General features: G+C 36.2%; 1 protein-coding gene across 2 annotated transcripts in view; it reads left to right on the top strand.

Moving 5' to 3' along the window:
- Positions 1-25,349, top strand: part of MALRD1 (MAM and LDL receptor class A domain containing 1) — a 715,118-nt gene that overhangs the window by 374,386 nt on the left and 315,383 nt on the right. For both annotated transcript variants that reach the window (XM_017869225.1, XM_017869224.1), the window contains exon 28: positions 704-861. In XM_017869225.1, the coding sequence (XP_017724714.1) occupies positions 704-861 (158 nt within the window). The remainder of the gene's footprint in view (positions 1-703; positions 862-25,349) is intronic.

Consider the following 25,349-nt stretch of genomic DNA (forward strand, 5'->3'; position numbering starts at 1 on the left):
TTTTTTTTTTTTTTTTTTTTTTTTTTGAGACGGAGTCTCGCTCTGTCACCCAGGCTGGAGTGCAGTGGCCAGATCTCAGATCTCAGCTCACTGCAAGCTCCGCCCCCCAGGTTTACGCCATTCTCCTGCCTCAGCCTCCGGAGTAGCTGGGACTACAGGCGCCCGCCACTTCGCCCGGCTAGTTTTTTGTATTTTTTAGTAGAGACGGGGTTTCACCGTATTAGCCAGGATGGTCTTGATCTCCTGACCTCGTGATCTGCCCGTCTCGGCCTCCCAAAGTGCTGGGATTACAGGCTTGAGCCACCGCGCCCGGCCAGATGACTGAATTTTTAAAAGCACATTTTATCACTCTTTTCTTTTAGGTTTCATAGGTAGTCTTTACATTATTTTACAATCACTTGATAGTTGGGAAATCAATAAAATAATTTTTGTAACTATCTTGTTGATTCAATGGCGTAAATATCCCATCAGATCAGTTAATCTGCATACTGTGAAGCATGTGCTAAAAGCACAGACAGTTGGAAATTGTTCTGTCAGCAAACTAGAGGCAAGGCTATTCGATTTTCCTTCCGTTCCAGATGAAAATACTTTTGGCAGCTCAGATCATATGAATTGTAATTAAAGACCCTAACTATGATGGAAACGCAAAAATAATCCCATCATTGTTATTTTGGTCTTCTCTGAATTCTGTCCTTGTTCCTAGGGCACTTCATGTATCTGGAGGCCACTCCAGTGGGCCTTCGGGGTGACAAAGCACACATCAGGAGTACCATGTGGCGAGAATCCAGTGCAGCCTGCACCATGAGCTTCTGGTATTTCATATCTGCAAAGGCCACAGGATCCATTCAGATTCTCATCAAGGTAGGAACATGGCCTGTGATGCCTCTGAACTTATTGTGTTCTGTTTTAGAGACAGGGTCTTGCTCTGTCACCCAGGCTGCAGTGCAGTGGTGCAGTCATGGCTCATTGCAGCCTCCAACTCCTGGACTCAAGCGATCTTCCTGCCTCCGACTCCCTAATAGCTGGGACTACAGGCACGCACTGCCATGCCTGGCTAACTTTGTATTCTTTGTGAGATCAGGTCTCACTATGTTGCCCAGGCTTGTCTCAATTCCTGGGCTCAAGCAATTCTCCCACTTCAACCTCTCGAAGTGCTGGGACTACATGTATGAGCCACCACACCTGGCCCCCTCTCTCTAGGTGTCATGTGGCCTGAGGGAGTTGACTTGGCTAGAGAAGTCCCCCTATTTTTCAAAGGTGCCATTTCCTGTGGCTGAAATGATCTATGGGGTTTGGTAAGCTGGGGCATGAGAACCAGCTTTGAGTTCAACATCATATCCCGTGATGATGACTGAATCCTAGAGACTCCTTATATAATAATAATTAAGACACGTACATTTCTTCCTATTTCATTGTTTCCTTCCCTATCCTTTCCAATAAAAGAAAATAGATTATTTGTATATCTGAAAGAAGAGCGGCTATCCATTTTTCCTCACATATGAGCGATCATTAAGGGAACTAATAATAGACATTCTGGTTCAAAGCACACTGTGCAAAGGACTGAACTACTCAGGAGAATGATCAAGGTATGATTACACGGAACTGCTTATTAACTGTGACACGGTAATGCATTTTCTTCCTGAGGATTAATTGGATGTTTCTGTCAGAGCTTTAATTTAGTATAACAAAGTGACAGTGTTCAGGGAACAAAATAACATAGTAAATACTAATATTAATGAGACTTGGTCAAACACCTTTACTCTTTACTGAGTTAAAACAGCAGCTGAAAGGAGATACATGTGTGCGTGTGCAGGTATGTGTGTATTTATTTGAAGAATCTAGGTGGAATTCCTTCCTAGAAAGCTTACTTTAAAGCATGCCGTGAAGACCATTGCTGTTTTTTTTTTTTTCCTCACACATGAGCTTTGGTTAAGTGCCCTGGCACTGAGAGAAAATGCCTGAGCTGAATACCAAAGAACTTTTACCTCTGAACAGTTTATGTCTGCAGAGTCTATGTTTCATCGGAAACCAGAATTGACTTTATAACGTAGGACTCTTCTATAGTGATGCAGAAAAGTCTGCCTAATAAAATACATGTTGCAAGAACCACAACAAATCATTCTTACAGTTAAAGATGGAAACTTACCAAAATATAGCACTTAAAGTTCTCGTAAGAGGACTTCATTGGCACTCTTGGAATGTGATACTTGATTCTATGGTGTGCACCATGTAAGAGATTTGGTACTGCTCTGTGGGCTTTGCTTTCATTATTTGCCTCAGTTGTATTTGCATTTCAATTATGTTATACTGACAAGCTTTATATTTCTAGAAAGTGCAATATTAAACCATTCTGTGGTATCAGTCTTCCTACCAAGGAATAGAATTCCTGTGGTTCCTGTAATTGATTCTTAGGGAAATTTAACAGCATTTTAAAAAGCCTATCTTCTTACTATACACACACACACACTTAAAAAGTATATGCCTATATTTAATTAGTCACGTTGATTGTGAGGAAATTTCTTATATTTGGATTTTATATTCATGAATATTAGGGCAATCATTTCATCTTGGTGATTAATAAGATATGTGTTTCCAACCAGCATTACAAAGTAGTTATTTGGCTCTCTCTCTGTGGAATTAGACGCTGGATTTTACCTTGCTTATTCTTTTGAAAGCATCCTAGCTAGATGGTAAACCCAATAAAGGCAAGGATTCTGCCTCCGAATTATTTCTTTCTTTACTCTTCATCTTTTAAAATGTTCCAGTATACACATGCGCTCCCTCTGGCTTGGCCCTCCCTCTCTTTTCTTAGGTAGGCCCACTTCTGTGTTTTCTGTCTTTTCCCTCCACGCGGAGTCACACCCAATCAGGAAAACTCGGCCTTTTGCCGAACTTTCCTTGACCACATTTGCCTAGCCTCCCACAGTGGCTCCTTTTCTGAGTGTCTTGCAGCTCCAGAAAGATTCCTACTAACTGGCTGTTCATTAGAAATTATTCTAGTTCAACAAACTGATTGCAAAGTCTTGAGAGCAAGGCACTGAAGTTGTAGGCGCCAAGTGTCCCTCTCAGATCTTCAGAAAAGGGTCTGCTGGATGAAGCAAAAAAGTAGTGGCCTCACAGAGGTTGTGGCTGAGCTGGAGCCAATCCTTATTTAGGACGACCCTTGCAAAGGGATGGCCATTGTGCCTTACATGCATGACATTCAAGTCTAGCCTGAAGAAGAGTCTGTCATCTAAATCAGAAACATACATGGAATTAGATAAAAAAGCATGTGCCATTGAACAATAATTTACCAGTAGCATCATTTATATGGGGTAATACTGATTATAGATCATTACAACAATGCATACATAAATACGTCTTTTATAGAACACCATTACTTATGTTATTTCATGGAATTCTTAGCACACCCCTCTGAGTTAAATAATGGAAGCCTTATTTTACTAAAGGGGTAGAGGGGTCACAGAAATAACTTTACCACCCTATAGCTAAATACCCAGTCAGGGACAGAGTGGGAATGTGAATCCAAGTATGTCTATGTCCAGAACTCATTTGTTTACTCTCAACCCCGAGCCCCAAGTGTTCCACACTGACTTTAATATTGAAATGAAGATCCCCTTTTACCTAGATCTATACACATTGCATAGAATAATTTTTAGGAAAAAAAACAAACAAACAAACAAAATGAATCATGGTTCTTAGAATGGCCATATATGATTCTTAAATTACTCCTGTAATAAAAAAGTAAATTCAGAGAAACTTCAACAAAGCAAAGCTATTGCTTTTGAGAACATTTGGTAAAAAGCTGTATCATATTACCTACTACCTATTTCTGCATTTTTTGCCTTTGGTTACATGAGAGTTACTTTTCATTAGAGAGATGCAACTGAAACAAATGTAATTTTTGTGTCTTTAATCAAGCAAAGGGTGAATAATAAAGAGGATCAAAAAATTGAGAAATTGATGTTAATTTTCTCTTCTTCTTGAAGTTTACTTTAGTTATGAATGGCGGAAAAAAAAAAAAAAAAAAAAAAAAAAAAAAAAAACCCTTAAAAGGATGTAGTTAACTTTTTGGAAAGGAATAACAATTTTTAAATACAGTTTGTTTTGTATTGAGATCAGAGAGTTTTACCAGGCTAGGATGACTGCTCTCACTTCTCTGCTTGAGCCAAGCCAAACACTGTGTGATGAGATTCAGCCTGTGGGAAAGCAATGACAATCTCTGTACTCCACTTCCTTCATTTTATGAGTGAGTCAGAAGAGGGCTCATAATGGGCCAAGTTATTCAAATCAAGGTTCACTGTAAGTGAATCGACTATGACTTGAACTCAGGTATTCTGAAATTAAGTTTAGAAAGTCTGGCGTAATTAGGTTTGGTTTATGTCTTTTCCTAAGGAGGAGATTTTTGGGTGTTAATCTAAGTAAAATAACGCGCGCCTTATCTTTTTCTGAATTTTGAAGAGTTCATTTTTAAAAATGGCATCCTTATTTTTGTTAACATTTCTTCATTTTTCCTTTTTACAACTCATTTTATATTCAGTATATAAATTCTTATTAAATTTAAGCATTGCCTTCCCAGACACGGTAAGATTTAAAACAAAAAATAAAACAAGTACTCAGGAGTAGAAAAGGGATTTTACAAGATGAAAGTTAACTCATTTGTGCAAATATATTTAATTTTACTGCCACTGTTTGTACTTGTTCACTCCGTTTCTGATGGGGTTAAGTTGTTTTTTTTTTTTTTTTTTCGTTTGTTTGTTTGTTTGTTTGAGGCAGAATCTCCTGTCACCCAGGCTGGAGTGCAGTGCCGGCGCAATCTTGGCTCACTGCAAGCTCTGCCTCCCGGGTTCATGCCATTCTCCTGCCTCAGCCTCCGGAGTAGCTGGGACTGCAGGGCACCCACCACCATGCCCGGCTAATTTTTTGTATTTTTAGTAGAGACGGAATTTCACTGTGTAAGCTAGGATGGTCTCAATTTCCTGACCTTGTGATTCACCCTCCTTGGCCTCCCAAAGTGCTGGGATTACAGGTGTGAGCCACCGCGCCCGGCCCTGGTAGGGTTAATTAATGATGAGTAATATGTATACATGAATACCCTAAAAGTAATTTGAGGGAAATTTTGAAATGGACTTTGTTTTTGACAATTTGTTTTCATTGGGTAAAATCTGTCTAGCCTCTACAAGAAACAAAAGACCTTTCGTCTTTTCAATCAGCCTTTTGAATAAAATGCAGGAACACCTGCTACCTGAAGAGCATTATCTTCCTTTGGAACTATTCCATCTGTAATAAACTGTTGATATTTTAATCAAGATTACTGCATGCTTTAGGGAATTTGAATATATTTAATTGAAGGCATTTAGGACTATCCATTATGCAGTCATGATAGAAAACATAATATATTCAAGCCAGAAGTGGAAAAAAATAATGTGTTTCAGGAGAGCCCTCCTGATATAGCAACCTAGTTATGCTGAAAGACCATAATTAAATTAGTTCATTGCTTTATCTTGCTTAGTGGTTCAGATAATTTTATAGTTGGTGGGGTCTTACTCTCAGCTATTCATTTTACAGATGAAGGAAGCAAGAGTAAGAGGTTCTATTTCTTGCCTCAGCTCACATGGTATTTTAAGAAAAAAGTCAGGATGTGAATTCAGTTTTTCTGAATTCTAACTTAAGGCTCTTCTACTTGTCTTCCTAAAAATTTTATCTAACGATTTTGATATGTAATAGGGAAATAAATATTTTGTTCAAGAGGCTGTGAAAAATATCAGATAAAGAGAAGCTAGCTTTCTTTACCTAAAATACTGTGGCCATTCTGGGTCCACTTTTAACCTTAGTCTAGGGAGCAATGAGCCTTGGTTGTAGACAAGGGTCAACTGAATTCATGGTAAGCTCTCTGCATCCATCCAAACCCATCTCCACCACATCCTCTGCGTGCATACTCACCACTGCCCTAATCTGAAAAGATTTACAACACAGATTGAATATTCCTTATCCAAAAATCCAAAATTTGAAATGCTCCCTTGAACCTTTGCTTTGAGCATCATGTTGACCCTCTAAAAGTTTTGGATTTTAGAGCATTTCAGATTTTGGATTGCAGGGTTAGGGATACTCATCCTGTAACTGCTTTACTAGAGTAGTAATTAGACAGGTTTTCAGAATTAGGTTTATTTTGATATTGACAAGCTGCTGACTATTTTGTGTTATTTTGAGTATACTATTTGCATTTTATTCATTATTTCAGAAAAAGGGTATAGATAATATAGAAGATACATAGAATCTGGATAGGGAATTTGACTTCTCCAAGACTGTCATGTGGATTTTGGACTGTAAATCAATTAAACTACATTTTTAGTGCTTTTTCAGAATTGTTTCAGCATCTTAGCAGTGTAATCCGCATAGTTTTGTTATATTGTACTAATGTACTTGGCCAAATAATTGGAGAAAAGTTGATCTTTGCATTTTAAGGTGAGAACCACTGAGTATCTGAGACAGATCTCAGTCAATTTAGGAAGTTTATTTTACCAAAGTTAAGGACATGTGCCCATGACACAGCCTCCAGAGGTCCTGACTACATGTGCCCAAGGTGGTCCAAGCACACCTTGGTTTTATACATTTTTAGGTAGACAAGAGACATCAATCAACATATGAAGATGAACATTGATTTGGTCCAGAAAGGTGGGACAACTCAAAGCAAAGGGGAACTACTCGAAGTGGGGAGGGGGCTTCCAGGTCATAAGTAGATAAGAGACAAATGGTTGCATTCCTTTGAGTTTCTGATTAGCCTTTCCAAGGGAGGCAATTGGATATGCATGTATCTCAGTGAGCAGAGAGATGACTGGATAGAATTGCCCTAAGCAGTTCCCAGCTCTACTTTTAAGTGATTCTAGGGCCCCAAGATTTATTTTCTTTTCACTAAGGTATAACCACGCAAGATATCAACACACCCAGAGTTTAATTTAGTTAGTTGCCACATCACAATGCTTTAGTTATAGAAAATAAATATTTTTTTATATCATCTTAGAGAACATGGCAATAATTATTCCAGGCATATTTTTGAATATGTGAGATTTCCTTTTAAACTTCTTCTGTTCCCATGTTCTTTACCTTTCAGTGTCTCTACTTTCCAGGTAGGACTCCTATGAAGCTAGTTCCACTGGAATCTCTTCTGTCATGAAGAAAAGATGTCCGTTAGGGTGCTAACACATTAGTTTAATTTATCCCAGGAGCCCAGGAGTTTTTGCTTTACAGAGAAGTATATAATCAGCTCTAAAGAATGACATCATCACTATGATTGTTGCCATTACGTTTCTATTTCTACTCCCACTAGTGCTGCTACTCTTGTGTGCAGTCCAAATATTGACTAATTCCTCTTCCCTTTCCCTTCCTTTCCCTCCCTCCTGCCCTCTCTCTCTCTCTCCCTTCCATCCTTCCATCCTTCCCTTCCTTCCCTTCCCTTTCTTTCCCTTTCTTTCTCCTCTCCTCCCCTCCCCTCCCCTCCCTTCCTCTCCCCTCCCCTCCTCTCCTCTTGTTTTCACAGTCTAGCTCTGTCACCCCAGCTGGGGTGCAGTGATGCAATCTCGGCTCACTGCAACCTCCACCTCCCTGGTTCAAGCGATTCTCCCACCTCAGCCTCCTGAGTAGCTGAGAACACAGGTACACGCCACCACGCCTGGCTAATTTTTGTGTTTTTAGTAGAGATGGGGTTCACCATGTTGCTCAGGCTGCCCTCGAACTCCTGACCTCGTGATTCTCCAGCCTCGGCCTTCTAAAGTGCCAGATTACATTGGTGAGCCAACAGGCCTGGCCTCATTTTTTTCTATATCATGTGATGTCTTCCAACTGTATGAATCCATTTAATCTTCAAAATAAGATGGCAAGGAAGATATTTTGTTTTCTAATTTTACAGACCACAAAATTAAGACCCAGGTCACACAAACAGTACGTTGAATAATCAGGATTAAAAAAAAATTCTAACTTCAATATTCATGCTCTTAACTGCAATACTCAACTTCTACTATTAGAATTTAAAATATTCTAATACTCAGGAGTCAGAAAGGTTACTGTCCCTCAAAGTTTTCCAGTGGCTCTGAAGTCATACAAATCAAAAATTTCCATCTCTACATATTAATAAATCTATAGATGTATTCTACACGTGTTAGAGAGGAGAGGTGACTACATTGTGTTCATCAACTTCAGCAGTTTTATTTTTTTAACTTAGCTTGCCAGCTTCTAGTAACAGTTATTGCATTTATCTAAATTATTCCTTATCATATTTAATATAACTCAGACATTTTAAAATCAGATTTAATACAGCTGCATTTTATTTTTTAAATTATTTTTAATTGACACATAATAATTGCACATATTTATGGGGTACAGTGTGATGTTTTGATACATGTATTCATTGTATAATGATCAAATCAGGGTAATTAGCACATCTATAACCTCAGGTATCTGTCATTTCTTTGTGGTAAGATCAGTGAAAATCCTCTCTGCTAGCTATTTTGAAATATACATTATTTTTAATTATATTCACCTTACTGTGCCAAGAAACACCAGAACTTATTCCTACTAACTGTAACTTCATACTCCACCAATCTCTCCCTGTGTTCACCTCTCCGTCCCCTCCACATTCTCTGGTAACTACTATTCTGCTCCTTGTTCCTATAAGATATATGTTTTTAGGTCCTGCATATGAATGAGATCATGAGGTGTCTGTCTTTCTGTACCTGGTGTATTTCACTTAACATAATTTCCTCCAGCTTTATCAATGTTACTACAAATAACAGGATTTCATTTTTTTAATGGATGAGTAATATTCCATTGTGTATGTAGTCTCTATTTTCTTTATCCATTTATTCATTTTTGGACACTTAAGTTGATTCCATATCTTGGCTATTGTGAATAGTGCTGCAATAAACATGAGAGGACAGATATCTCAACCTATTGATTTAATTTCCTTTGGATATATACCCAGTAGTGGGTTTGGTAGATTATATGGTAGCTCTGTTTGAATTTTTTTTTTTTTTTTTTTTTTTTGAGGAACCAACGTGTTGTTTTCCATAATGGCTGTACTAATTTATAATCCCACTAGCAGTGTGCAAGGGGACAGTGTTACTGGGTGTATAACACTTGTTATACTATTTTTGCTTTTGTTGTATGTGAATTTGAGGTCTTATCCAAGTTCCACAACCTTGCTAACACTTCTTTATCTTTCGTCTTTTTGATAATAGCCATTCTAACAGGCATGAGGTGATATCCATCATGGTTTTTATTTGTATTTCCCTGAAGATTAGTGATGCTGAGCATTTTTTTCTCATATATCTCTTGGCCATGTATGCGTCCTCGTTTAAGACATGTATATTAAGGTCTTTTGCCCATTGTTTAATCAGATTATTTGCTTTTTTGACTATTGAATTTTTTGAGCTCCTTATTTATTCTGGATATTATCCCTTTGTCGGATGAATAGTTTGCAATATTTTATACCATTCTGTAGATTGTCTCTTCATTCTGTTGATTGTTTCATTTGCTGTGCAGAAGCTTTGTAGTTTGATGCAATATCATTTGTCTATTTTTTCTTTTGTTGCCTGTGAATTTGAGGTCTTATCCAAAAAAATCCATGTCCATTCTGATGTCATGAAGCATTTCTTCAATATTTTCTTCTAGTAGTTTTGTAGGAATAGCTGCATTTTAATGTTGGTTAGGAAAGAATGAATTAGAAACAAGGTAATACCAATTATTAAAATATTTTTAAAAATCTGTAGTAGTGACTTTGTGAATGTATGTTAAACAAGATTTATGGAGGATGAAGTAACTACCATTATTTTAAAGGAGGGATAAACATAAATGATACTTTTGAGATAGCCAAAGTATTATAATGGGATATTAAAATATCTACTATTACTATTGGTGAGAAAGTCACAGGTACTACTAGTACCTGTGATCTGTTGCCTGTATTCACAATGTGAAAAAAATACCAAAACTTTAGTTGAAGTTTGTGAAAATAAAGATGTATTTCCTCCATCCATGTTGTAACTCTCCTGAAAATTAATATTCTATTTCTAAGAAGCCTGAAGAATTTTCAATTTTATGAGGATATCTATCTTATGTGTTCAGTGTTTACATTTATTTATTAAGAAATATTAGTGTGCTTGTCTGTGGAGGAATTTCTTATATGAAAAAGCAATTCCAGCTTCTAACATTTGAGATCCATTAAGTCACTGAAGATAGCATTCTATCTGAGCCAAGTTTAGAGCAGACTAAGTATAAATGGGTTTAAATGCTGCCACAGCAAAGAGCTATTTCAGCCAACTAGGCATCAGGCCTGCAGCCAGGTAGAGTCAGCAACTTCCAAACTGACTGCTCATGGATTAATATAATGAGAGATTTGTCACCCGGACTCAAGAGTGCCTCTCCAAATGTCATAGTAGTCATAGACATTGTCATCTTAGCTATTATAAGATCTGAGAGAAGGAAGAGAAGAAAAGCAATATTGTGGCTTGTCTGGTTTAAAATATAATAGGCCAGTGGCTTCACATGGTACTGTCCATTTGCCCACAGAAACTTTGTAGGTACAATTGCTGTACACACAACTGGTCTGTGTAGGAATCCTGAGAGCCAGTTAATTTCAATTTAACTTCTGCTTATTTACTGATAGTATTTGAATTTGGATTATTTCAAACAAATTTTTCATGGTGAAACATTTCTTTTTTTCTCTTCTCATTTTCTAGGGCATTGCTTGAAAATTTTAACAGTTTTCAGCGCATGATAGTAACTCTGTTCTTAATTAATTGTTAATGCCTACTCTTCATTTTCTACAATTTTCAATACGTGCTGCAACCAAAGTAGGGTAGAATTGCTTATCAGTGGTCTGATTGTTCTAACTGAATCACATTTCTTACTCAGATGCTGCTATAAGTTTGGCAGTCCATTTTTACCAATTACAAATCACAGAGTTGGAGTACAGAGCAAACCCTTGTGATTCACTTTAGTATGCATCGATAAAATAAGCAATTAAAATGGCAATAATCTTAGATATCTCTGTAAGAAATGAATATACAAAACAATAGCATTTGTAATCTTTGAGGGAATTTTTATTAAAATAAATGTTTTAAATATTTTTTAACAAATGAAGTATTTAGACAAACTTACATTTTCTAGATTAGTGTATTTCTTTACATCTTCTGAAGAAGTCAGGAATATTTTCTGATAATCTGTTGTGACAATAAAGCTCATTGGTAAATTCTGCTATGGTTCTCCCGCTGTGGATAGTATTATGTGAAAGATATAAACAAAACAAAAAAAAAGCTGAGCAGTTTGGGATATACTATGCCCAACTTAGACTATTTGTAACTAACAATTCCTTTAATTTAGGATTACAACTTTCTTCTGCAAGTACTGAGTTTCCAGCTCCATCCCAGTTTTTTTCACCCTTGCTTCCATTCATTGCAATTTAAACAGATAGTTAGTTAGCTTTTCCTAAATACACTTTAGTCTCATGGAGCTTGTGAGTTTAAAGTGGGCTTAACTGCTGGCAAAAAGCAATGGTATGGCACGGATTCTTTCTATCAGAAGTTGTAAGAGCTTCTCACTGGACCCTGAATGTCCTTCAGTATTTAATTCTCCTCCTTCTGAAGTCATCCTTTTCCTGAAAAGGTAGTTTATGACTTCACGTGCTACATTCTTGGCACTGGAACCTCTCTGAGGTTCATGGAATGAGTTTGAATTAAGTGGCATTGTGTTCCCATGTGATTAAGTCTTTGTCTCCTGGCACTGCTACACTGCTTGATGACTGAGTATGTGAAAAGTTCTTTTCTCCAGTGACTAGGGAAGTTTCATGATGCGGACCTCATCTACCTTGTTTACTATCCTGTCTGTAGCAAGTAGCATAGTGCCTCGCACACAGTAGGTATTAAACACATATTTTTTAATTGAACGAAAGATTGAATGTACAAGCAGTAAATAAATGCCAACTCTACTGAATAATTCAATATTCTAAGAATTAAAAAACTACTGAAATATTTATAGGCTGAAAGTGTTTAGAAGAAATAAAAAAATTAAATTGGATTTTGAAAGACAAGTAGAATTTGGATAAATAGAAGCAAGAGGCCAGGTGTGGTAGCTCACGCCTATAATCCCAGCACTTTTGTAGGCCAAGGCAGGCAGATCACTTGAAGTCAGAAGTTTGAGACCAGCCTGGCGAACATGGTGAAACCCCATCTCTATTAAAAATTCAAAAATTAGCCAGGCATGGTGACATGTTCCTATAATCCTACTCAGGAGGCTGAGGCAGGAGAATCGCTTGAACCCAAAAGGTGGAGGTTGCAGTGAGCCAAGATTGTGCCACTGCACTCCAGCCTGGGTGACAGAGGGAGACCCTGTCTCAAAAATAAAAATAAATAAATAAATAAAAGTAAATAGAAAAGAAGAAAGAAAGGAGAACATTATTTCAAATGAGAGAATACACAGAGGAAGAGAAGCCTGGCATGTATTGAGTGGACCCTGAATTCACTAATTATTGGATGGTAATTAAGGATATGATGTTAATGACAATAAAAAATAAGCATTTATTCTACGCTCTACAGTCTACATCATACATTTGAATATCTGATACTGTGATTCTATTTGTGTCATTTAACATAGCACTGCTTTCATTGTTTCTGTAATTTTCAATGATGTCTGACTTATTAACTTATATTTAGCTTTAACTTAACTTTGTAATCATTTCTTTTGGGTAACTTCTAATGTAATATGTTTAAATTAAATAAGTTATGATGTACCAAATTATATATGCAAATTAGCAGTTTGTATAAACACAAATGATAGGAAGTAATCAAATTGAAAACTAATCCAAAACTGCTTTTGGAACAGCAGAAGAAAACAATTGAAAATGAAATCCTTGAATATTATTTGAATGACCTTAACTTTTAATTTTTTCTTGATATGAGAAAACAAATTTCAACTTAGTTGCTAGATATTCATTCAGACATTGACATTATTTTCTTTGCAGCAATGGATATGATGACAGATAAAATAACTTTTGTAGAATTAAGAAAATATAAATGTTTAATTTAATTCTTATAACTCAAGTTCACACAAGATCATTGAGAATCAAACATAAACAGCATTAACACAACAGTCAGTGGCAGCCAACAGGCACACGCTGGCCACCTCTAGTGATATGACTTTAAGATTGATCAAACAATCAAAAGAAAGTTATTTAATCAAAACAATCTATTTGCCAACACTGTAGCATTTGTCTTGTGTACTTTTCATGTAATTTTGGAGAACTCCAATACCACTCATGTTGATACTTAAGAAAACATGATACTTACATAAACCCAACAAGAATAATTAAATTTTGAAGAATGAGACTTGCATGTATAGTACTGAGCTTTGGAAAGCCACAAACTGTGTGATATCTAAAATTCTGCTCCCCTAGAACCAATTTTGTCCCTTTGGGGCAATATTGGCCCCTCTTAAGAATGCGTGTTATACCCTCTACTTTTTCTCCAAATCCCATCTTTCAGTCTCTAAGAACCCTCTTTCTTCTGGGAAGGCCATCATTCTTCATCTTTTCAGAGAGCAAGGTGTGAAATTTAACACAATCACTAAACTTGAGTCCCAGAGATTGAGACCATCATGGACAACATAGCGAGACCCCATGATGTGGTTTGGCGGTTTCCCCGCCCAAATCTCACCGTGAATTGTAATCATACCCATGTGTCAAAAACGAGGCCAGCTGGAGATAATTGAATCATGGGGACGATTTCCCCTGTACTGTTCTCCTGGTAGTAAATAAGTCTCAGGAGATCCGATGGTTTTATAAGTGGGAGCACAAGCTCTCCTGCCTCCCACCATGTAAAACATGATTTTGCTCCTCACTTGTCTTCAGCCATGACTCTGAGGTCTCCCCAGGCATGTGGAACTGTGAGTCAATTAAACTTCTTTCCTTTATAAATTACCCACTCATTGGTATGTTTTTATTAGCAGCATGAGAACAGACTAATATACCCCATCTCAAAAAAAAAAATGAATAAAATAAAATAGCTATTCCCTTACAATCTTTCTTAATAAGCCAGGGTAACCACATATTATTAATACACATGTGTCTTCCATGCTCTTATTTATGCCTTTTTCTTATCTGTGCCTTTGTTAAATCCATGTCTTTTTCTACATTTGGAATGTTTGCCTCCTCTCCATCCTTCCCCTGCCAACACACACATGTAGATTTTGAGATAACCAAATCCTGAACATCTTTCTAGACCCAGATTGAATATTTTCCCTTCTGCATCTTGTCGCTTACTACCACTACCTTGAAAGTCAGATGTAGGTACAATTTAGTTTTGTGTCCTCCATAATAAATGGCTCATTGTAGACTCGTATAATGTTAGAAAAAATAAGACATTTATAGTGCTTAAAGAAGCTTAACTATGAATAGGGAGAAAAATGTGAACCTATAATAATAATTTACAAAGTGGAAGATTTGGGGAAATTGAGAGCTGATGATAGAATTATCTATGCAGTCTAAAAGAAATTATGTTTTCCAAAAAAAAAGACTAGTTTTGTAGTCCTGATTTAAAACCCTTATATTATTTTGTGGTCCTGATTTAAAACCGTTATATTATTTTGTGGTGAGTATTATGCCTCCATGAATAAAAAATAGAAGCTATTAAAAATGGACTTGGATGAATTACTATTCTTTTAATAAATTAGACCATATGGTTATGAATTTACTTTATAAATTAGACCATATGTATTAGGGTTTTGCCACTAAAAATTCCATGAATGACTCATTGAGGACTTTGTTATAGGTTACAAATGCTGATACATTTTATTTTCCATTCACAATGTGCCATTTAATATATCCACATATAATCATTGATCATTGCTTTGTCTTCTTTTATGCTCACCTGTTGGTGGCAAGAAAGCATACTTAGTTCTTCAGACTTATGAGCTGAGGGATCATTATTCTGAGTGCTAGCAATTGAAGTGACATAGAGACTTAAGGTTAAAAGAAGGGTAAAATAATATTTTATGTGAATTCATGGATTTCTTTTCATCAGCATTCGTGAGCCCTAAGGATTTTACAGGTCATATTTTAATGAGTTATCTTGACTCTTTTTGACTTCACTGGGGGGTCATTCAGCAAATAAAATTTTACCAAAGTTAGAGGTACATATGGCTCCTGAATGATGAAAGAATGGTGAGAATATTCTTTAGTCTTTTAGGGTTTCTTTTAAGTTATTTTTCAGAAAATCCCCAAATTATAAGGCAGAACATTGAAATTAATTACTTTGTTGGCTTCATTATAATCAGAGCTGAATTTTCTTGGTAGTCAAAAGAATATAAAACATAGCAAAACATGTATTGTGAAAAGCATAAAATAATACTTCAAATGGTGTTAAGCTTTTTACTAAGCAATTTTGTTTCTCGTGAGGTTTTCAAAAAATGTCTAAGCAGAAGATAAATTAAAATATAGTCAAGCTTAGAGAAAAAAATACTTTTTATTTTGTTTTTCCATTTGAACACAAAATATAATGGGAGCATATAAGTAAAACTTTTACAATTTACTATGTTTCTTTAGATGTAGGGAGATTGTGAACAGTTTTATTTTTATAGATAGATGGTTTGCAGTGATTTCAGAATGCACTTATGTTTTTTTAATTATTACTTTATCCATGTAGTAATGAACATCATTAGGAAAAAAACTCATACAATAATTTCAAGCAGATATTTCAGTACTTAATTTTTTTTATTTGTAGAATGATTAAGGGCAGAGTGTTGACCTGGAACTACAGATAATTTATCTTTGGCTAAGACGTAGTATATTCTATTTCATATTAGAAGTTTCTGATATATGTTGCTCCCTTGAAAATCTTCTACTTATTTTTCTCTACACTTCCAAGCCACAAATATATGTTTTTTTTCTAAGTAGCTTAAGCACTGTTAAATATTTTAGAAAATTTTATTAATGTAAATATAGCCAGATCATTGAGTAGGCAAACAATCAATGGTAGCAAATAACTGACATATCCATAATAGAGTCACTTTGTTTTCCTAGACCTCTGGGGAAGTGATCGTTTTGTATCGCTTCACTTATTTTGCACACACACACTGCAAATTACTTAAAATTCTGTTTCTGAAATAATTTGTTTAAAAACTAGCACTTCAGAAAATTTCTGTTAAATTTATTAACTTCAGTGTGAACGCCCTGAATCAGAATCATTATACATAACACAGCACTCAATATATCCATTGTATCTTCTCATATGTGGTGAGCTCTGAAAATATATGAAATGCTATGCACAGAGAAGAGAAAGCAAATGTGCTAGTTGCTTTTCCTTATAACTTCTTAGGAATGAGTCCATGAAAATGCATGTCCTATGTAGATTCATGAAGAGAACTAGCATTTTATTTAGTAGGTTTTTCATGACAACAAAAAAATCCTTTGAAAGGCAGAATTTGTGAAAAAAATCAAAATTTGAAATGAGGCATTGGTGGTCTTTTGTATATATACACATTACCCCAACTTTCTAAATATTTCTTAATTTGGTAAGAATGCTTCAACATCTTCTTTGTTATTTTGCACCAAGGAAGTTAAAACTACTGGTAGAATATAGAAGGAGAAGTATGAACATAATTATTACCTTTTCTGGAAATTTACATTCAACAAGAAGGGTCACCTCCTCTGCCTCTTTGAAGTCCCAACCATTCTCTTATATTTTGAGATTATTTTATATCTCCCACGGAGTTGTTTACTGTGCGCTGCTTCTCAGCATTGTGTACTTTTCCTTGCAACTCCCAACAATAGTTTTGGCCATGGATTATTCTGTTCTAGTTGCTGCCTAAGAGTCTGAGACCCCTGACTTGATCATCTGCTATAATCAACATGCTGTTTTCAACAAAGATTCTATTGGAGGAAAACCACATCTCTTTTTGGTCCCATCCGTCAATTCAAAACAAAAACACCAACACATGGCTTATTTGCATGTTATAGATTTTACAAAAGCATTGATCCTAATTAGAATCTTAGAACCCAGAATATGGCTGCACTGAGAGTACAAAAGGAAAATCAGATATCAAAACTTTCACACAGAGATTCTCTCCATACAAATACCCTAGTTCCTAGACTCATTCCTTTGCATCAATGTTGACCCTTCTTTGAATCTATTAAAGGAACCACATGTTCTATTCTTCCAATGCATACACAGACTCCATTTTCAGGTAACACCACTCACTAAACACAGGGATTACTTTTGCCTTAGGATGCATTTCTTTTTCTTTTTGTTGGGGCGATGAAGACCCTGTGACCTATTGAGTTTATTTCCTGAAGTATGAGGTATTTAGCCAACAAAGTTTCACAGTGGGCTCCTAGACGTGACAAAAGATCACTCGCCATGTAGCTGGAGACAGACCTGGATTTGAATGTCAACTCTGCCACTTACTACTCATGATCTTGGGCAAACTACTTAGAATCTATAAGCCACTTTCTTTACATGTAAGAAATGATTATAATATGAGTTGCAAATTGTTTTCAGGGCCACCAAATGCTATAACAATGGGTGAAAGAGTATTTTGGAAACTATAAAGCATTTAACACACTTTAGGTAAAGTTTTCAATTAATCCTTCATGAAATGTAAGCATAGGAAAGGGAGAAAAAGTAAAATTCAGAATATTTGTTTAGTTGTGTTGTTAAAATAGACTGCATTAATATCTGTATCATCTAAAACTGTGCGATCTATTACTTTTCTAAGCAGGAGTTTTCATTGTATTTCCATTTAAATGCCCTTTCACTTGAGGCCAGAATTCATCCTATGTGTTTGGTCTCACACGTTGTCTGGTTGGATGGGTGTTCGTTAAACTTCGTGCCTGTGTTCACTGATAGCTGGGCCTTGATGAGATCCCATCAAGTGGTAAGCTTAGAGCACAAGCTGTTATTGTTTGCCTCCCATAACCTGGCTAAGGGTATCTGTCATTTAGGAGGTAATGTTAGAAAGGGAGAATGTTGTCAGCGGGTGAGTTATTCATGACGAGTAAATATCCAAGGAAAACTGAAATGTTTGTTTTTAAAGCAAAGGAAGGGCATTGAGATCTGTTGACATATTCTATTTAAAAAAATTATGCCGTTCTCGTATATGATGAATGTTCAGATAATATCTCACAGACAGAAGAGCGTTAACATGACATAGTGCCATGCACAACTCACTTAGTAGGTCTATAGTGAGAAAAAATACAATACCCTCACTTGTTATTAGAGTGCCAACTTCTCCATGAAAGCACAAAATAGGAGGATAATCTGATGATTAATATGATATCGATTTTTTTTTTTTTTTAGTTTTTCATATAGAACCCTTGTGTATACCTTCTACTACCAAACACATGTGCTGCTTCCTGTCTTAAATGAGGCGGGGTCTGTCTTCCTGATGAATTCGCCTTTTGTCTTGACTCTACTCCCCACTCCCCAATTCTGGAATCTGGCTTTTATGAGCATGGATCAGATTCCAAGATTTAAGCTTCAGTACCTGTGCTTGTAACCACCATATACTACTGCCTCTATAAATAACCCCTGGCCAGGCATGGTGACTCACAGCTGTAATCTCAGCACTTTGGGAAGCTGAGGCAGAAGGATGCCTTTAAGCCAGGAGTTCAAGACCACTTTGGGAAACATAGTGAGACTCTATCTCTACAAAAAATAAAAATCAATAGTCAGATGTGGTGGTGTGCACCTGTAGTCCCAACAACTCAGGACGATGAGGTAGGAGGCTCACTGCAGCCCAGGAGTTCAAGGCTACAGTGAGCTGTGATTGTGTCACTGCACTCCAGTCTGGGCAACAGAGTAAGACCTGTTTCTTAAAAAATAATAATAATAAAAATTAAAATTAAAGAACTTCTAATTGCTTTAGCATAGACAAATTGACAAAAGACATACATAGGTATCACACCTAAGAGGAAATAGGAAAGGCAACTAATAAACCTATAAAAAGATGCCCTCCCACTATAGTGATCAGGAAAATGCAAATAAAGCCTAAATACCCAAATGTTGAGCAAAAGTTAAAAAGCTGGTACCAAGGACTCCTATGGATGTGGAGCAAACAATTAAAAATTTAGTATACTCTTGGCAGGAGTATAAATTGGTAAAACAATAACAATTTGGCAGTAGTAAGTAAAATTGAAGCTGCACATACTATCCTATTACATAGCCATATTCTTCCTTTGTATGTTCACTAGAAAAAATACTGATCTGTGTGTCCAAGAGGTATAAGAAAAATGTTCAAAGCAGAGAGTTTTGAAAAACTCTGAAAATGGGTGTCTCCATAACACTGTAACCAAACACCATGGATTCAGTCTATCACTGAGACAAGGAGTATTGCCAGGGAAGAAGGCTTTATTATATTGCAGATAAATGTCAGCCAGAGAGATGATAGCCAAATCTCAACTCCATTCCTCCTCCCCAACTAAAGGATTTATATAGATGGGAAGGAAAAGAGGAAGGGAAAGGAAGAGAAGTTGGTCAACAGGCAGCAAGTGCTTGAATGAAGGGTCTAGTGTCTCATGGTAACCACGTGAAGGAAAACAGGAATTGAGGAAGGGTAAGGAATAGGAATTGGTCAGAGGCAGCAGGTGCATCTGTAGGTGAAACTGTAGGCTTCTCAATCTTCAGTTCTATGGGCATCTGGCTTGTTGGAAAATTGGGCCAGTTTCAACACGAAAGGAAAGACAAATATCAAACTTCACACATGGTTTCTCTTCATAAGCACATTCTAGTTCCCAGCCTTGATCCTTGACTTCATGCTTAACTCTCCTTTGAGTATTTTAAAGGAATAATATATTCTGTCCTTCCAATGAATAGAAAATGGATGATATAGTCAAACAATGAAAATCATACATCAGTGAAATGCATTAACAAAAAATTTAAACAATCCAATTAGAAAATGGGCAGAAAACATAAACATTTCACTGAAGAGAATATACAGATGGCAAAACAAAAACACGAAGAGGTTTTCAACATCAGTAACCATTAGGGAAATACAAGGTAAATCCACAGTGCGATATCACTACACGCTGACCGGAATAGTGAAAAAAAATCGATAATAACGTCAATACCAAATGCTTGGGACGTTATAGAGATACTGAATCATTATACATTGCTGCCGAGAATATAAAGTGGTATAGAAACTCTGTAACAAAGGGTTTGGCAGTTTCTTAAAAACAAACCAAAAACTAAACATGCGGCTACCATATAATCCAGCAGTTGCACTCATAGTTGTTTATCCCAGAGAAATGAAGAGTTATGTTCACACGAAAACCTGTACACAGATGTTTATAACAGCATTCTGTTAACTGTACTAGCCATTATCTAGAAACAACATTCTTTGCAATAGCCAATTTCTAGAAACAACCCAGATGGCCTTCAGTTGAGTGAATGGTTGAATAAACTGTAGCACATCCATACCCTAGAATACCACTCAGCAATGAAAAGAAGCAAACTATTGATGCATGCAACAACCTGGATGAATCACCAAAGAATCAGATTGAGTGAAAGATGAGGATTCCAAAAAGTGACTAATTTTTTTATTCCATTCATATGACATTTTTGAAATGACCAAATTCCTTTAGAAATGGATAACAGGCTAGGTGAGTTCAATGGCTTACACCTGTACTCTCAGTGCTTTGGAAAGCTGGAGCAGGAAGACCACTTGGGCTCAGGAGATCAAAGCTGCAGTGAGCTATGATCATACCAATACACTCTAGTTTGGGCAACAGAGTGAGACCTGTCTTTAAAATAAATAAATAAAATAAAAATAAATGGATAACATATTAGGGATTGCAAAAAGTTAAGGAGGGAAATGGGATAGGAGAAAAGTGGATACAGCTATTAGAGAGCAACATGAAGAAGATTATCAATCCTTGTGGTAATGGAGATGTTTTGTATCTTTACGGTATTTGTGTCAATATCCTAGTTATGATATTGTACTCTAGTTTTGAAAGATATTACCAACGGGGGAACTGGATAAAGGGTATTTTGAGATTGCTCCATATTATTGCTTAAAACTTCATGTGAATTCATAGTTATCTCACAATAAGAACTTTAATTAAAAATAATTGTGTTAAATTTAAATTCTAGTGGTGGTTTAGTTTCATTTAGTTTACATACAGCTAAAATTTACTTCCAATTTGTACAATGTGAAAGCATCTCCATCTTTTTTAATTTTAATTTAACTTAATTTTAGTTGAAAATAATGCATATGCATGCGGTGCATAGTGATATTTTGATGCATATAATATATGGTGATCGTGACATATTTAGATCTGTAAACTCTGTAGTCCACAATATCATCACAAAATGGACAACAAAATAATCTTAGCCATTGACATTTCAGGTTTTGGTTAATTAGTAGCTTGTTCTGTGTCTGTTCCAAGCCATGTCACATAATTAATACATGGATAACATCCATGACTGCTTATAGTTTTTTGTCAGTTTTACTCTCATTTAAACAATTCTTAAACATTTTCCAAATGTGTTATTTTGTACTTTCTGTTTTCATATTGCCTGTATTATCCAATGTCAAGTTGTAGATTTAAGCTAGATTTAGTATGATAAATAGTTTTTGATATCCTACACCCAAGTTTAGTATAGATTTTTTTTTCACCTCATTACAAACCACTCTAAATGGTTTTCATGAACCTCAAGGCAGTTTTCATGAACCTCAAGTCTAGAAAACAGTCATTTTTCTCACTACTTAAAAAGTATAGGTGAAATAATTTGCACTCTGGAATGAAGCTGTAGTCAGGCATTTCAAACCAAAAAACTTGCATAGTACAAGCCTAGGTCTTGGCCTCTGAAAATCTAAATTAAATCTCTCAGTTAAGTGTGAACATTGTATACTTCAGGGAATAACCTTGATAATGGACACTAGGAAAGTAGAACTAGACAGAAGCTAGTGAACAACTTTGCTCCTTATTCCCTCCCCTCCTTCTTTTTTCTTCCTTCTTCCCTCCCTCCTCTTTCCCTCCCCATCCATTCTTCCTTCCTTTTTTTTTTTTCTTTAACAAGTGTTTATTGAGGACCTACTTTAATCTAGGAAGAGTCAAGAATAGATGTTGCATGGTAGCAGAAAATAGATGATTAATTAATGTTCTAGAAATTCCATTTAGCTTATGGGATAATGCAGAATATACAGATGTAGACATCTACTATGTGAAAAGCTGAATTTGTGTACAAGAACATAAATGAATCTTTTGACATAAATGTTGCCTAGTAATATAGTCCATCTTGATAAGATATATGACCATGTGGATTTTCCATTTTATTCACTCTTAATTGAGCATTTTGATAAATGTGCTATAATTTCTTTTCAGAAAATATTTTCAACAAACACAGGATTAATATAATATCAAATCTGAGACTTTTTGAATGAGAAGATTTTAAATATCAGGCCATTCTCTTAGGCAGCAGTAAGTGGAAGAATGGTTTTAAAATATTGTGTAGCAATTGTCCACAATAATGTGTGACCCAATCCAGAAAATATAAAATTCAGACTTTTGAGAAGATATTGTTTAGACTCCATGAGGTTGCCTTTTTTAGGTCAGCTAGGTAAAGAGATGAAGAACGCAAACTAAAATAGTTGGGTTTGTGAATACATATGCTTAGTTCCAAAAACCACCAGCAGCAGCAGCAGCAGCTAGCATTTCCCTGGAGCTACCACCAATATTATCCAAACACAACCTAGCTCATAATAGGCAGTTAATAAATGTTTGCTTAATGGAACAATTAGTGGTACCTAAGTCTTATTCATCTCTTCCTATGAACTAAGCACTCTTTTAACTACATGATCTCATTTAATGTGCATAATAAGTGCAAAAAAGCTACCGTGATCATACTTTATGCAGATCAGATAACTAAGTTACAGAGAACTCATTAACTTTTTAACGTTAGTAAGTGGTTGAGCTGGAGTACAACTCTAGACAGTCCAGTTCCAAGATCCAAGCACTTAACCATCACCCCAGACTAGCTGTCGAGGTATAGGACTCAAAGGTTTACTAATTCCACACACAGCCATTACCCAACATTTAGCAGGCAAACAACCAAGGGACACTAGTATTTTCCTAGAATTATTTAAGCATAGCAGTGATTTGGAGCTTGGTAAGAGAAAATTTTAATTATAGAGCTAAATTAAGTTCATGGATGTAAAAACAATGTTGCAGTTGCCAAAACTTGCTGATAAAATGTGTAAACTGTTAAAAAATTAAAGTATAAGCCTTGCGGGACAACTGACTGCATACTTACGGTTTTTAATATCTTTACATTGATCGTTACTTAAGTAAATTGTATAACATGCAATGATATTAAGAAGTTTATGGCCAGGCACAGTGGCTCACACCTACAATCCCAGCACTTTGGGAGGCCGAGGTGAGTGGATCACTTGAGGTCAGGAGTTCGAGACCAGCCTGGCCAACATGGTGAAACCCCATCTCTACTAAAAATACAAAAATGAGCCGGATGTGGTGGCGGGTGCCTGTAGTCCCAGCTACTCGGCAGGCTGAGGTGGGAGAATCACTTGAACTCGTGAGGCAGAGGTTGCAGTGAGCCGAAATTGCGCCATTGCACTCCAGTCTGGGTAAAAGAGTGAAACTCCATCTCAAATAAATAAGTAAAAGTTTATAATATTACTCTCTTAAATGACAGCAATGAGCTTTTAGCCTGCATCAATTAAACTTCTTAATCAATTGAAGGGATACTGGAAAAACCCCATCAACCAGCAAGGAAAAGAGTAAAGAAGTTTGTCACCTGACAGGAGTCTTGTATGGGGGCTGAAACGTCTCTGACATAACTAGAAAACCCAAATGTGTACAGTGATTCAGTGGGGAATCCAAATGTGTGTGTGTGTGTGTGTGTGTGTGTGTATTTTTTTTGAGATGGAGTTTCACTCTTGTTGCCCAGGCTGGAGTGCAGTGGCACAATCTAGTCTCACTGCAACCTCTGCCTCCCAGGTTCCAGCAATTCTCCTGCCTCAGCCTCCCGAGTAGCTGGGATCACAGACATGTACCATCACACCCAGCTAATGTTGTATTTTTAATAGAGATAGGGTTTCTCCATGTTGGTCAGGCTGGTCTCGAATTCCTGACCTCAGGTGATCTGTCTGCCTCAGCCTCCCAAAGTGCTGGGATTATAGGCATGAGTCACCGAGCCCGGTCCCAAATGTATATTATTGCATAATGAAGACATGATGAGCTAAGAAATTAGTATTAAAACAAGTGTGGGACCCTGGGATCTTTTGGGTGGAACCTGAAGCCCTATAGTGACAAATGGATAACTTAAACACACAACCTCCTGCTCATGATGAACTCATGGTGAAAAATGACAAACCAATGTAAGAAATAAGCCACCAGGAGGCAGAGTCTGCCAACCATAAAACAGAAGAATCATTATTCCACTACTGCTCCTGAGCTGGTGTCTTGCCCGTCTTTCTCCATGAAAATCCTGCTCGTCTGTCAAGGGGATGAATTCTGTGATTTACCTATCACTGTTTTCTCTCATAGTAATGTTAAGTGTAGACATTTCATGTGTTGAGTAAATTAAAAGCTATTACTATGTAGATCAAACATTTTATTTTACAAAGAAAGAAAATAAATTATTCATATATGGTGTATTTTAGAACGTAACTTTATTCTTAAAAATTGAATCTCTTTATGTAAAGATACTGAAATCTTAGGGAAAAAAGTAATAGTTAACATCAATTGTGGAATCCCTCCTACGTGTAAGGTCACCATCATATACAGGATGTAACCCAGTTCTCTTAACAATATTATGAAGCAGTTATCCTCGCATTTTACAAATAAAACACTGAGACTCAAAGATTTCAGTCTCTGACTTCACAACCCTTGATAACAAAAAACTACTAAATAGTTTTGAAATTGAGGCCCTATTAATGATTTGACCATGATTCCATTGTGTAAAATGTCTTTAACTTCTTATCATCTTGCCACATTATTTCAAATTTAGGTCTGAGATATTGGTAGATTTATGTTCTCAGAAAAAGCACCTTCACCCTTCAACAGTAATATTCAGCTTACTATACTTTTCCTGTGCTTCTTTCACCAATTTTCTGCTTTCTACTAGACTGATTTTGAGATTTCCTTTATTTACAATTTTTGATTTATGCTTTGAAAACTAAGTATCCAATTTTAATTATTTTATTTTATTTTATTTATTTATTTTTATTATACTTTAAGTTCTAGGGTACATGTGCATAATGTGCAGGTTTGTTACATATGTATACTTGTGCCATGTTGGTGTGCTGCACCCATCAACTCGTCAGCACCCATCAATTCGTCATTTATATCA

This window comes from Rhinopithecus bieti, unplaced genomic scaffold (assembly GCF_001698545.2).
Source record: "Rhinopithecus bieti isolate Rb0 unplaced genomic scaffold, ASM169854v2 scaffold_3043, whole genome shotgun sequence".
In the NCBI taxonomy this organism is placed as follows: Eukaryota; Metazoa; Chordata; class Mammalia; order Primates; family Cercopithecidae; genus Rhinopithecus; species Rhinopithecus bieti.